Genomic DNA, 13,531 nt, shown 5'->3' with positions numbered 1-13,531 from the left:
TGTAGGGAAGTGGGTGAGCAAAATCAGTGACTCCGGGTGAGGGACGGAGTGCGGGGCCCAAGAAGGAGCCCCATGAACTGGCTGCCCCACAGTAACTATCACAGGCTCTTAAAGAAAAAAAAAGGAAGGAAGGAAGGAAGAAAGTCTCAGAATGTCCTCAGATGTCCCATCCCCCATCCCCCATCCCCCAGTAGACTGTGGCCCAGGACCTCTAGCCCAGGCTGGTGATGTTGGCACGGCCACCAGGGGGCGCCACGATGCGCTGGGTGGTGCGGCGAGGGATGTTGTCATCAATCTGAGCGCCTGCAGAGGAGAGAGGGGTGAGGGTCAAAACCAGTGACAGGAGCTCCCTCTTTAAACAGGAGTATAATACAGCTTGAGAGCAAATGGGCCAGGCCCATCCCCCATCCCCTCAAAACCTCACCAAAAGCTTAAACTACAAAGAATGGATGGGCTTAAGATGGCCAAAGAATCAGACGGCACACATAATTCAGTCCTTGCAGAAGCCAGTTAGATCCATTACTTGAAAAAGTAAAACTACATGTAAAATAATACTGTTTCAGGCTTTTGACTGACTCATAGACTACAACCTGTCCCTACTCTCATTAGTCAAATTGAGTGTGGCTTTTCTGAAGGTATGGCCCTCTCTCTGGCATTCAGTTCCTCTGATATTATACAACTGTATAATCAAAAGAAGAAAGAACGACGGTTCCTTATACTTGAATGGACTGGTGACACAAGATAGCATGGACACAGTAAATTTTTTGAAAATTGGTAATCCATACCAATTTAGAATGGCAACATTCTAAAAACCAATATATCTAACCAGAAAAAAATCTACCTGATTAACTGTTTAACACGGCATAGAAATCTGAATACATATCTGTGGCTTGGAGCTGGAAAGGTGGAAGGGTTCTAGTCATGGGCCAAATGAAGGACCACTGGAAGGAAGTTTCAAGTAAGGAAGTTCTAAAATCTGGACCCTTTCCTCTCATCGTCCCTGACATCACATATTTTATCCAAGCAAATGGCTAACAATTCTCAAATGACTCTATTCTAAGCACCTTACACGCATATTAACTCATTTAATCCTCACAACCCCATGAGGTAGCTACTACTATTATACCCGTTCTACAGATGAGACTGAGGCACCGCTAAGCCAGCATCTGGACTACGAAGTTAAGCTGTTGAAAGTTAAACTCCAGACCTCATAAGCTGAACTACTACCATATACAGTTGACCTTGAACAATGCAGAAGTTGGCGGAGGGCGGGGGGAGGGGCAACCCTCTGTGCATTCAAAAATCCACATATAATTTTGACTTCCCAAAAATGTAATTCTGGTCAGCCCTTTGCATCTGCGGATTCAGCCAAACACAGATCAAAAACAGTATTTTTGATCTGCATTTGGGAATCTACAGTTGAGTTTGTGAAAATGTTTTTGATCCACGGTTGGTTAAATCCACAGATGATTCCACGGATGCAAAGGGCCAACTGTATTTATTGAACAAATCCTCATTTAAGTGGACTTGCACAGTTCAAACCCATTTTGTTCAAGAGTCAACTGTACTGCATATGCAGGGAAAAGAAGTCCTAAAATACCATCATATGCTTCTTTAGGACGGCCACAGGACATCGAATAAAGGTCCTCTAAATATACTGGGTATTCCACATAGCATATGCATCATGCCATTACATGTGACAGAAACTGATGTCAAGATTATGAAACCCAATCGGCCATTTGCCGTGAATTACATCTCTGGTGATATTAGTATTTCCCACTTGGGAACATGGGAATGCCATTTTTTCTTCTCCTTCTACAAAAGGGATTCCAGACTCATCAGCCCCACCAAGCATGGCCTGCAAGAACTGGGTCCTCAGCAAACCATAACCATACCAGACAAGCTAAATCCAGACTGGTGCAGGTTCCGGACAGGTGGGGCCTGCTGCTTGGCCGGAGATGTCTTAGCCGAGGAGGCTGGAGTGACTGTCTTGGGTGTCACAGACACTTCACACACAGGTCCGTCGTACAGGCCACGAGGAACCCCTCTCAGCTCCGCCAGCTGCAAAACACAAGAGCCCCTCGACTCAGGCCATGTTCACAGAGGCTGCCTCTCTGTCAACCCTCCTGATGTGGCAGGCCTGTGACGTCTGGGAATGGGGGGCTCATCTTATAGAGGAGTGCAGCGGGGACAGATGTCAGCATGGGGCCAGCCTCAAGGCTCCAGGCCAAAGCTTCCCATAAGGTAGGTCATGCGTAACTGATTACTCTAAAAACTAAGTAACATTTCTTACCATTTTCCCCCAAGACACTTCCAAACATGTTATGAAGAAGATCTAGTCTCATGTTTTAAGATCTGGCCCCAAACTTTCTTTCCAGCCTCTCTCCCTCTAATTCCCTCACAGTGCTATCCATCCTGGCCTCACAGCCCCCAAGCTCCGGTGCTGTAGACTGTTCACCATGTCTGGAGCACACTGAAACTTTCTTTCCAGCCTCTCTCCCTCTAATTCCCTTACAGTGCCATCCATCCTGGCCTCACAGCCCTCAAGCTCCGGTGCTGTAGACTGTTCACCATGCCTGGAGCACACTACATTTTCTATGCTCATGACATTTTCTCTATCTAATTTCCTTATCTCCCTTCTCTGACCTGTCAAATGTCTACTTAACCCACAAGACCCAAGTCAAAGTGCCCTCTCCCCATGACACATTCCCCCATGACTCCACAATGGTTCCTTCCTGTGAACCCCATCACAGCACATGTCACAGTCTCACTTGATTCTGGCTAGCTGTGGACGCACCTGACTCCTCCGCTGGTATTCTGGGCTCCAGGAATAAAAAGACCATGTTTCCTTACCCCCGAATCCTCCGTACTCATCTTGATGTTCTGACTCAAAGTGCTTAGTACGTGTTTAAGAAAGCGAACTTAACCCATGACAAAACGATCCGTAAGATCAGAGCTACTCACTCTGCTCCTCGCCTTGATACGCTTATAAACAAAATCGGGGAAGGGCTTTCGAGGGATGTAGCGCCCAGAGCCTTCGGTGACGTGAAGGGTGCCGTCTTCTAGGACAATCTTCCCCTGGCTAATGACGACCAGCGGAGAGCCGCGGCACTCCATGCCTTCGAAGATGTTGTACTCGAGAGCCTGGAGGAAGGGAGCACAGTGAACCCCAAGGACACGCCCGGCCGTCCAGTCTGGCAGCACGCACTCCCTGACAGCTCGCGGACGAGAGAAAGGCCCAGGGCTGCAGTCCCTGTCCCAAGTGGCCACACCAGCAGCCACTTAATCTCTATGTCTTAATTTCCCTGTCCAGAATATGGAATCATCTTTTACCACCTCTCGAAAACTGGGGGGCACAAAAACTGAACAGAAAAATTGTATGGAAAAGCGTGAGGGTTTGTAAATGCCACACAAATAGAAGGAAAAGATTCCGCGTATTAGCAGTGACTTTGTTCCTACTCGAGCTCCAATCAAGTTCAAATGCAAAGGCCCTCTGTGACCGAGTTCTAAATTTAACTTTGAAATGGGTCGTCCACAGTAGGTTTTCCCACTGGTTTGCCTGGTTTTCCAATCCGTTAACGATGTGGTGAAACTGAAGTCTCTAAATGAAAGGACTGTGGTGATTTAAGAGGCACGCCTTCAATAAGATGTTTGAGGTTTAATTTCCCAAACAACACAGCAGTCCTTTTGGTTTCAAGCTTTTCAGGGTAAAAGAGTGACCTATCTGTGTGCCCTCTGGGAAAATATACTGGGTCTCTATAGGCAGTGAGTTTGTTTTTGGACAATAAGGCAACAGAGACCCGGGGCACTGTGTTCCACATTAAAAACTCCATGTGTCACAGCCCCATCTCACAGCTTCGGCTCACCCAGGACTGTCCCTAGATTCCAGAAGGCCTTCTGCCTGACCTGCTCGCAGGCACCAATGTCTGTGCTGCGCTCAGGACTGGACCATGAAGCGGAGGCTCCAACCATGAAAAGTGACTCAGGCTTCTGGGGGAATTCAGGCCAGGTTATCGGCACTAAGAGTCAGCCTGTGAACAGACAGCTGCAGCAGCGCCCTGCACTGCAGGATAACGTCTCTGCTCAGCGCGCTGGCTGGGAAGTATGGAGAGGCCCCGGCTGGCTCCTCAGCTAGTTCAATGTCAAAATGCAAAAGTACTGATTGAAAATGGCAATGAAGGGCTGTCAGCACTGCTCTGAAACTGTGAAGAGTCATGTGGAAGCTACCAAAGGAATGAGGCAGAGAGACACCTGAGAGGAAGGAAGGGACTCTACATGGGGACTCCCAAGGCCCGTGTGTGTGTCCCCAACGCTCTGAAACTGTGAAGAGTCATGTGGAAGCTACCAAAAGGAATGAGGCAGAGAGACACCTGAGAGGAAGGCAGGGACTCTACATGGGGACTCCCAAGGCCCAAGTGTGTGTCCCCAACAACTTCATCGATTCTAGGACACTCCTCCCTGAAGTCAGAACGTGTCTTGCCGCAGATGGACCTGTGCAGTGGCCATCAGTGTAGACTGAACCAAGTCCTTCCAGGGGGACATGGGTTTGTTCTCCCCTGTAGCCTAGGGGATTTCCACACTAACGCCATTTTACATTAATCTCTCAGCTTCAGGTTTTTCTGGACCCTGTGGGCATCAGGAACTCACATCTCCAACCTGCATGAGCAGCGGCTTTCAGTTTATATTCTCCAAGGAGACATTTTGTCCTCTCTGAACTCAAAGCCAAAGTCGAAGCGCACAAGATATTTGCCACCCCTTCTACATGGCAGATTCACCTCTCATTTACCCTACACTAAGCACAAGCTTGGTGGCACAACACATTTTCACGAGTTTCCTAATACTCTCGTCTTGGGTGTCTTTTCCTTCATGGTGGTACATAAACTAATGGCATCTTAGATTTGGTGAACTCCAGAAGCTGTTTGCCTCTGGGCAAATCATTTGAGTCCTGCCTCAGAACTTCAATTTCTCCATCTGCCTCTCTCACAAGACTTTGTGAAGATGACAACACAGAAAGCATCACATGTGTGTAGATCCCCATCAGGGAAATGTCAGCTGTAAAATGACGTTTGAAAGGGTGTGCATCACCCTTTAAGGGCTGGATGAAGCCCCATCTCTGCCATGTTACTCCACAGCTAACTGTCCATATTCGGACAAACTCCTCTTAAGCCCCGCTGGAGTAACGGAGACAACCTTCGACACGCTGCCATCTGCTCTGGGTCCCCACCCCACGTCTGCCACTCGCCAGCTGTGTGACTCTGGATAAGTCCCTTACACTCCCCTCCACGCCTCGGCTTCCTCATCTGTAAGAGGAAATGGTCCACTTCGCAGGAACGATGCTGAGATTGCAAAAACTAAGAGGGACAGAAGCGTTTAGCAAGCTGCTTGGCACAAAGTAGGCATTTAGAACATGTTCACTCATTCACTGTTTTTACTGCACCTTCCCAACAGGATCGCAAGCCTTTTCGTGTCAAAGAATTGTTAAGACACATATATCAAGTTTAGTTGCCTAAAAACTGATCGTTAACACCTAGAAGAGCTTTGGGCCAACACCCATTTTTAATAGATGGAGGAACCAGCCCCCATGACTCTAAGTGACTTCAAATCGACAGGTCCAATGGTCAGATCTAGGTGTTTGGAGCCTCCTCTCTGTCAACCACGAAGGCGGTCAGGCTTCGTCACTCACCAGGTATAGATATTTTTAACCTACATCCACACGGGTTCCCTAAAATTACTCATCTGGCTGGATGCCTGGAAAATCCAAGCAGAGGCTTAACAACAGGGCTGTCAATAATAGTTAGCTAAGTGCTGCAAATTAAAGCTAATTAGCCCTGTAGTAGAAAATACTGTATTACATGGGAAAGCCTCCTATTAGTATTCTCCCAAATGATTGATGCTGCATAAACGTGCTTAGTGTGGGCTCTTGAACACAGGTGAGGACGGAAGTTAGCATTTCTCACATGGGGTTGCCTGGAGTTAAAGGCAGGGCAATGCAATTGCCTGGAAAGGTTTGGGTGGAATGTCTGGAGGGCAGAATCTGTCTTCCCGAACCATCGCTCCTTCACATCCTCTCTTCTGCCAGGTTAAGGGCTCCAAATGCAAGCTCCCTGGCCAGGTCACCTACAGCTTAGATAATGAGTCCAGTTCCTCCTCTGTGTTACCTCTGGAGGAGACCCTGCAAGGAAAGGGAAGAATTTTCTCCATCTAAGTCTGACCGAGAGGCTGTATATGCAGTCTGGCAGGGAACAGCCATGGACAATTTTGGGTTCTAATTCTGGCTCTACCGCAAAATAGCTATGTAACATTAGACTGGTCACTTAAGCTCTCTATGCCTGAGTTTATTTATCTTCCCAATTGGGATAATAATATCATCCCTTTATTGAAAAGGCCAAATGAAAGAATAAATTGGAATATGATGTTAAATGCCTATGAATAGAAGGGTTCACTGGGCTAAGACCCCTGCCTGTAAAGAAGCCATCCTGGATCCCCAAAAGGTTTTGATCTAAGTTACAAGTTGGTGTGGCCGCAGCCTATGCTGCAGAGCTAAGCAAATCAGTGGGAAAGGAGGGGGAAACGTCACCTATAAATAAATACTGAGAGCTGAGCAGCCTTTCCGGAAGGCATCCACCATCCTGACATCCACAGGTGCCAGCAGAAACGAGAGGCGAGCCTCACTCACCGAGCCCCTCTGCCCAAATGGGAGACGGCTAGGATATGGCAAAGGGCCCAAGGCTGTGCCAGAGAAATGCCAGGGGCCCACTCTTGAGCAGTCATGACACCTCAGGGAGACGTGAGAACTCGCTGGTCCAGGCTAACTAGGGTGGGCAACCTAGAATCAGATTCCCTATTGAGCCAGCTTTCAGTTTAGAACTTGATCTAGAATATCCTCATCATTCATTAAGAATTCACTTCGAGATTCATATGAGTTCCTGACATAGAACACTTCTGCCCTACGCCCATTTCTTTTTCAAAGTTGCCCCTTTGTCCATATTCTTGCAATGTTATATCTATATCAATATACATAGATATAGCAATATAGATACACAGACATGCACACATAGTTTTTCCTATGAAGAACCAATGGTATCTAACACCTCTGCCCAATGCCCCGGACCTCAGAGTCACAGGACACTCAGAGACGTTGTTTAAACCCTGGATTCATTCTCAGCCAAGGAGCCTGACACATGACATGAAGTCACTTGCCCAGGGTCCTATTAACAAGACGGGGTATCCCCAAGCTCTATATTCTAGCCTGAAGACAACAGATACCCTAAAACTGCAGATCCTAAAATCATGGTCAAAATGGCTGCCGGGGATATTTCTTCCATTTAAGGATAAGTCTAAGTCAATTAATTCCTTGAAGACAATAAAAGCAACTGTTATTTAAGTTTCTATACAGCAACAATGATATGAGAAAACAATGGCTTATAAGAATAAAAGTACCAGTGGGCATCTCAAGAGTAAATGTTTGGATGTTTCATTTAAGTCCCTTGCACCAAACACTGCCATGAGAGGTGCTACACCGAACTATAAAAACGGGATGGTGCCTGACTTCTAGAAGTTTCTGATGTCCTGGCATGACATGGGAGGCTCTAAAGGTCTACCAACAGAGACCTCTATGTATAAGACAGTCTCTGGAACTCCAAAATGATGATAAGAGTGACTTATTATCAGTCTTACTGACCTCAGTAAAGGACAAAAAAAATTTTTTTTTTTTTTAGCAAATTGCAAGTTATAATATATCCTGGAAAAAATTTCACTCCTATTAGGGAGAATTCTTTTCATAAATCCTGAGGACTTTTCTGTCTCTGTCTCTTTCTGCGATTATGATTTGTTTGGATTGGGTCCATGCAGTTAACAGGCCTTACGCTGTTGTGGGTCTTGGCAGAGATGGTTTTCACACTGTCGGGGTCCCAGATGACCAGGTCAGCATCAGATCCCACGGCAATGCGGCCTTTTCGAGGGTAAAGGTTGAAGACTTTGGCTGCATTGGTGCTGGTCACAGCCACAAACTGGTTCTCATCCATCTTCCCAGTGACCTGAGGAGTACAATAAAGCACCAAAAAGTTGCAGGGGGGAACATGACTTAGCAATAAAAAGAAAACACACTTTTGATACAACCTAGATGGATGTTAACGGCACTATGCTGAGTGAAACAATCCATCTCAAAAAGTCACACACCATATGATTTCCTTTATATAAACATTCTCAAAATAACAAAGGTAAAGAGATGAAAAACAGACGAGGAGCGACACAGAGATCCCTCTCAGGGTGGGGTGGGTGACTATAAAGGGGCAGCATACAGGAGGTCTTCGTGATGACAGAGGACATCTGTATTTTGATTGTGGTTACATGAATCCACATAGGACAAAATGACACAGAACCATACACACACACACACCGCACCATCGTCGATCTCCGGGTGTTAATGTCGTACCGTAATCATGGGAGATGCAACCAAGGCGATTAAATGGGAGAAAGATACATGGGGGAGGGAGACGCCTTCTCAGTCCTATCTTTAAAACTTCTCTTGAATCTATAATTACTTCAAAGTGAAAACTAAAAACAAAAAGCTGAAGGGGCTGCAATGCCTTCAAGAAACAACATTCGGCTTGAACGGCTGTCCTTTTCAGAGATACAGGTACAGACCTAAGGCTTCTGGTCCAGCCCACTTAGAAGGCTCAGCCCCAGGTCTGGGTTTCCGCAGCCATAGGTGCCAATCACGTTTCCTCAAGTCCTTCCTGCACTTTCTCATCTCTACCACCTGTGTTCCACTCTCCTTTAAATGCAAAATTTGAGGAAGTGACTGCATATCTCTGAGTTAGGAGATGCACTCAAAAGCCAGCAGAAAAATGGGCCAAGGAAATGAGCGGGTATGAGAGAGAGAAAAAAATACAAATGGCCCCATTAGCATATGAAAAAATATTCACTCTTATCAATAACTGAAGAGATTAAATATAAAATAAAATTCCCCAATCAAATTAGCAATACTTTTGTGTTTTTTTTGATAACACCAATTTGGACTCGGTAGAAGGAACTGAGAATATCATATACTGCTGGTGGCATACAAACTGATGCAATCTTTCTGGAACTTTGACAATATACATCAGAAGTCTTAAAAATATACATGCCCTTTGACCCAGCTATACCACTTCTAGAAATTTCTCCTATAAACATAATTAAATATGTGTCCAAGATGTGTTTACAAGGATGTTTATTCCCAATAACAAAATCAGAAATAGCATAAAGAACTGCAAATGAATTACAGTCCAGCATTAAAATGGAACAACAGTCTGCTATTAAAAAACAAGCTTTTCAAGTATATTTAAGGATGTGGAAACTTTTTTATGATATGTTGTTTTAATAAAACAGCCCACAAAATAGTATGTATGATGCCAATGTTATTTACACACTCACACACATACATATAACATATACACACTTGTGCATTCTTGCATTGGCAAAAAATGAAGACGTTTGGCCAAAAATGATGGTATTGTAAGTAGTTTTTATTTACTTCCTTATTCTTTTTGAATAAAGATCTATTGTTTACATAATGTAAAAACTTCATTTTAAAAAAAGACAACCTGTTCTGTTAATATGTTTTATAACACTGAAAATGGAAAAGCCCAGAGATCATTGAAGATCTATGTAAGTTCAAAGCAGACCTGCCCAAAGCCTGTAGTGGGGAAATGCTAAGCCCGGGGAGCCCTAAAAGACAGTTTCAAGGAAATTGAGCCCATTTTCAAGAGTATAAGATTAACTGAGAAAGTCATCAGGTTGCTAAGGAAGCTTTTTCCAGACTGATCAAAGAAGAGTCATGTTTTAAAGACTCTGTGGGTTATTTTTTCAGTGTCTACTGATCCACAGATGATAATGATAGGAAATACAAATGGAATATTTAGAAGGAAATGATCTATAAGGAATGGTCTCGGATTCCCTAACGTAAGAAATATTGTCACGCAAGAAGTACTAACTCCTAGAATTTTCTCAACTGCCATTTCAAGGCCCGCATGCGACCTATGACCCTCAGACGAGGAGGCAGGGGAAGGCTGAGATGAACCCATGAGTGAGACCATGCCCCTTACCACAGCCTTGTCCCAGATGACGGACATCCGCTCCTCAGTGCCATTGGTGCCTTCAGGGATCAGGGTGAAGTTGTCCTTCCCCACGGCCTTCTGAGCAGTGTTGAAAGTACAGTGGGCGCTGCCAGTGACCTGGAGATCTCCACTGGAAGGAAAGCATAGGACGGCTTTTAACTAACCTTTGACTTCAAATCATCACTTTTGAATATATTGTTTTTAATGTGCCAGGCCACTGACAGTTTTTAAAATAACCTTTCCTCCCCTCAAGAGATAGGAAATTTGGGAAGATCTGACATGATACTGAAACCTCATTATTATGCTGTTCCTCTGAATCTATTTCGGGAGGCATCTTAAGGGGGTACAATACACCACACACGGTGGAATCCTTTTGATACCCTATTCATCCCCATTTCAAGATGGCTTAGGTTTTTATTCAGAACTCCCCCAGAATGGTGTCAAAGTGATAATTCTCTGTTCCTACTCGTCGATCTGAGTTTGGAGAGCAAGGGTCTGTTTGTTTGCAAGCCTGCTTTCGCCCACCGTGTTGTAACCCCCCCAGGTCAGCTGGGTCTGAGGAAAGGTTGAGAATGGGAAGTGTGAACAAGTCACCAGACTCACCAGGACAGCAAGGAGTTCAGAAAGTCTGGAGTGGTAGGGTCAGGGCTCAGGGGTGGGGAGGTGACAAAAGCAGCAGCCTTGGCCCAGTTCTTACTCCAGTAGTGGGAGCCATCAGTTCCCAAGCTGGCAGTGATGGGCTCGCCGTACACCACGGTTCCTGGCAAAAAGAACAACAAAGCTGAATACGGTACAATGAGGGAGAAAGGAAATCACCCTCTTTGGAGTAGCTACCCTCCCGGCAGCATGCCAAGGGCTCTCACCAGCCCTTCAAAGAAGGCACCAGCCTCACCTCACAGGTGAGGACACCGATGCCCGATGAGGTCAAATACTTCCAAAGTCAAGGATCCAATATGTGCTCCCTAAGATTTCACCTTTGGACCCTGCTCTTCTAACTCAACACACTCTGTGTGGTCCCAAACAGTCTGCCTCCTACGCTGCTGATTCCCAAATCCATTAATAATCTCAGACTGCATTCAAGTACCCAGTCCCAAGTGCCACATAAACTCTTATCTTTGGGTGATCCGTGACATCTCAAACGTAACCTTACTGCTCACCGAACACTCCCCCCGCTCTCCCGACATTTCCCAGTGCCCCTTGCAAGTGTCTACGTCTGGCTAATGGGCTGAGAGAGGAAATCAGATGTGACATCGGTGGGCTGGAGCATTTGAGAGCAAGTACTAATCTGGCTAAGCGACAGCCTGGATCCCTGAGTCATCACCTGAAAGGAGCTGCCCTTAGCACCACCAGGTTCACCGCCAACTTTGTAAGAGTGAAAAATAAAGGAGTCTGCAGTTATGCTACTGAGGTTTCAGATTTTCCAGAAGCCTGGTGAACTTAACTAATACATTGCCGAGAAAGAACGTCAGTTCCCTGGTGCTCTGTCTATTCCTGTGCCAGCCAGAAAGGTAGGAATCATTTACGCCCATCCAGTAAATGCCAACGCTTTAATGCCTTAAATGCATCCTTTCCTTTCCATTCCTCCCCTTAAATCAGGCCTTTATCATTTCTCCCTAGCTCATTCCAACAGAGCCACCCAGTTAGAGTTTACATTTATATTTGTTTTCCCAACCTTCTTCCCACCTCTCTATCCGTTCATTCTCCATGACACTTCTAGAATAATCTTCCTAAAACATAATCTTGCCTAGGCCATTCTCTTGCATAAAATCCTCCCAAGGAGCATTCTGCCTTCAAGGACAAAAACAAACTCCTCTCTGACGTATCTGATGGCCTTCATTGTCCAGCCACCTATGAAAGCTGATCTCTTTAGCATCGTCCAAAACTCAATCCCATTCTCCACTCTGATAATCCAATAATCACCCCGTTTTGAATTTTTTGATTCTCCACTAGACGGAGATACCCTGAAGAAAACGAAATCTGCCAGCACACAGGAGGCACTCAATAAAAATGTGTCAAATTAATTACTGGGTGTACTCTTTTATTAATGAACTGCATCAGAGCTGGAATTTGACCTCGGGCCAGCCTTCCCACCACCAGGAATTCAGCTCTCCTCACCTCCTTCTATCACAAACATCCGGTCAAATGTTCCCTTTTCTCCAAACACAGGGCCCTCAGGGCCAAACACTTCTCAGTCGGGAATGTGTCTCCTTTCCACCTCCACAGCCTTTCCAAGGTCTTATCTCTTGATAATAACCCACAACACCCTCTATGCTGCAGTTGCCACTCTGAGAGCTGGCTCCTTGGAGCTGCCCCCTCCAGCCTCAGGAATTTCACAAAGGAGCCACTGTTTAGCCAGGGAGTGTTAGAGGCCACGGCAGGCAGCTCACTTGAGGAAACCAGTAACAATCCTGAAGCAGGAGGGAGGGCTCCAAACAGGAAAGCCTACCCCAGAAGGAAGCCCCCAGTGAGGGGGAAGGGCCAACGCTCAGCATCACCTGGGAGGCCTCCTGGCTTCCTGACCTACTCAAAGCCTCCCAGGTAGGATTTGGGGAGCCAGCTGGGCAGCTGCACAAACCACTCCTCTAGCTCACCCCGAAGTGGAAAAACACCGCATAATGAGCAGGCCTCTGCTGCTGCCAAGTCTGTTTATAAAATGCAAATGGCTGAGCAGGACCCGGCCTGGGCTCTGGTTCTCACAGGACCTCCGCTCCCAGCTTTTAGTTTGAGTACCAGTCGCAACTGACTGAGCCGATGGTGGCTCTTCTGCCCAGCCAGGTCTGGAGGTCCCGCTGGCTACTGTCTGAGCACACAGAGAGTTTGGTGCCAGTCATTAGGAAAACAAAGGACTTGTAACCCTAAAGGTTTCCTGGTTTTGTCAACATAAAAAAGTTCAAGAGAGCAGAATTGCTTGGAGGAAAAAGAGCAGCTTGCTGGTCTTTGAAAATCCCTGGACAAGCACCAACGGTTTCCTGACTTTCCTACAACCTGCCGCTGCTCATCCTCTGACTTTGGAATCTAGGGGACAAGGAGGGGCTGGTTCCTGGAACCCATCCTGAATCCCACACGTGTGAGTGCCCTTGCTGTGGCCTTCATCTCACTCTGTGAAATACAACTGTGATGGGGTGGGAAGCTGGTGCCCAGGGGCTGAGTCCTGTTCGTGCATAGAACATGCATCTCACCACAGAGGAATGAACTCGGCCTTCAGCCTCTAGAAAACACAGAACTGGGTTGGAGCTTCAAGGCCACTGCTGACCAGACCTGCCTCCTTAGACGAAGGCGGAGCCAGGACCCTTGGGCCAGGGCCAAGCTGAGATAAGGGCATTTAGAGAAGAAGGAAGGCATCATTGTTGCTTCGCCCTGTTCAATTCCAAGGAATTCAGAGGTCCTTGCTGTCTTTCGGTTTATTCCTTTTCTTCACCCCACAAAGGCAGGGC

The 13,531-nt window shown here is 46.3% G+C and overlaps 1 protein-coding gene across 2 annotated transcripts in view; it reads right to left on the bottom strand.

Moving 5' to 3' along the window:
- Positions 1–13,531, bottom strand: part of DPYSL2 (dihydropyrimidinase like 2) — a 103,313-nt gene continuing 89,782 nt past the window's right edge. Inside the window, exons 9-14 of one of the 2 annotated variants that reach the window (XM_006916963.3) lie at positions 10,701–10,857; positions 10,086–10,227; positions 7,866–8,036; positions 2,965–3,144; positions 1,896–2,061; positions 1–303 (exon numbers count right to left, since the gene is read on the bottom strand). In XM_006916963.3, coding sequence (XP_006917025.1) covers positions 212–303; positions 1,896–2,061; positions 2,965–3,144; positions 7,866–8,036; positions 10,086–10,227; positions 10,701–10,857 — 908 coding nt within the window. In that variant the 3' untranslated portion in view covers positions 1–211. The remainder of the gene's footprint in view (positions 304–1,895; positions 2,062–2,964; positions 3,145–7,865; positions 8,037–10,085; positions 10,228–10,700; positions 10,858–13,531) is intronic. The other variant, XM_015593314.2, reaches the window with a different exon arrangement.

Source organism: Pteropus alecto, unplaced genomic scaffold (assembly GCF_000325575.1).
Source record: "Pteropus alecto unplaced genomic scaffold, ASM32557v1 scaffold166, whole genome shotgun sequence".
Classification (NCBI taxonomy): Eukaryota; Metazoa; Chordata; class Mammalia; order Chiroptera; family Pteropodidae; genus Pteropus; species Pteropus alecto.
This window is presented reverse-complemented; position numbering and strand designations above follow the sequence as displayed.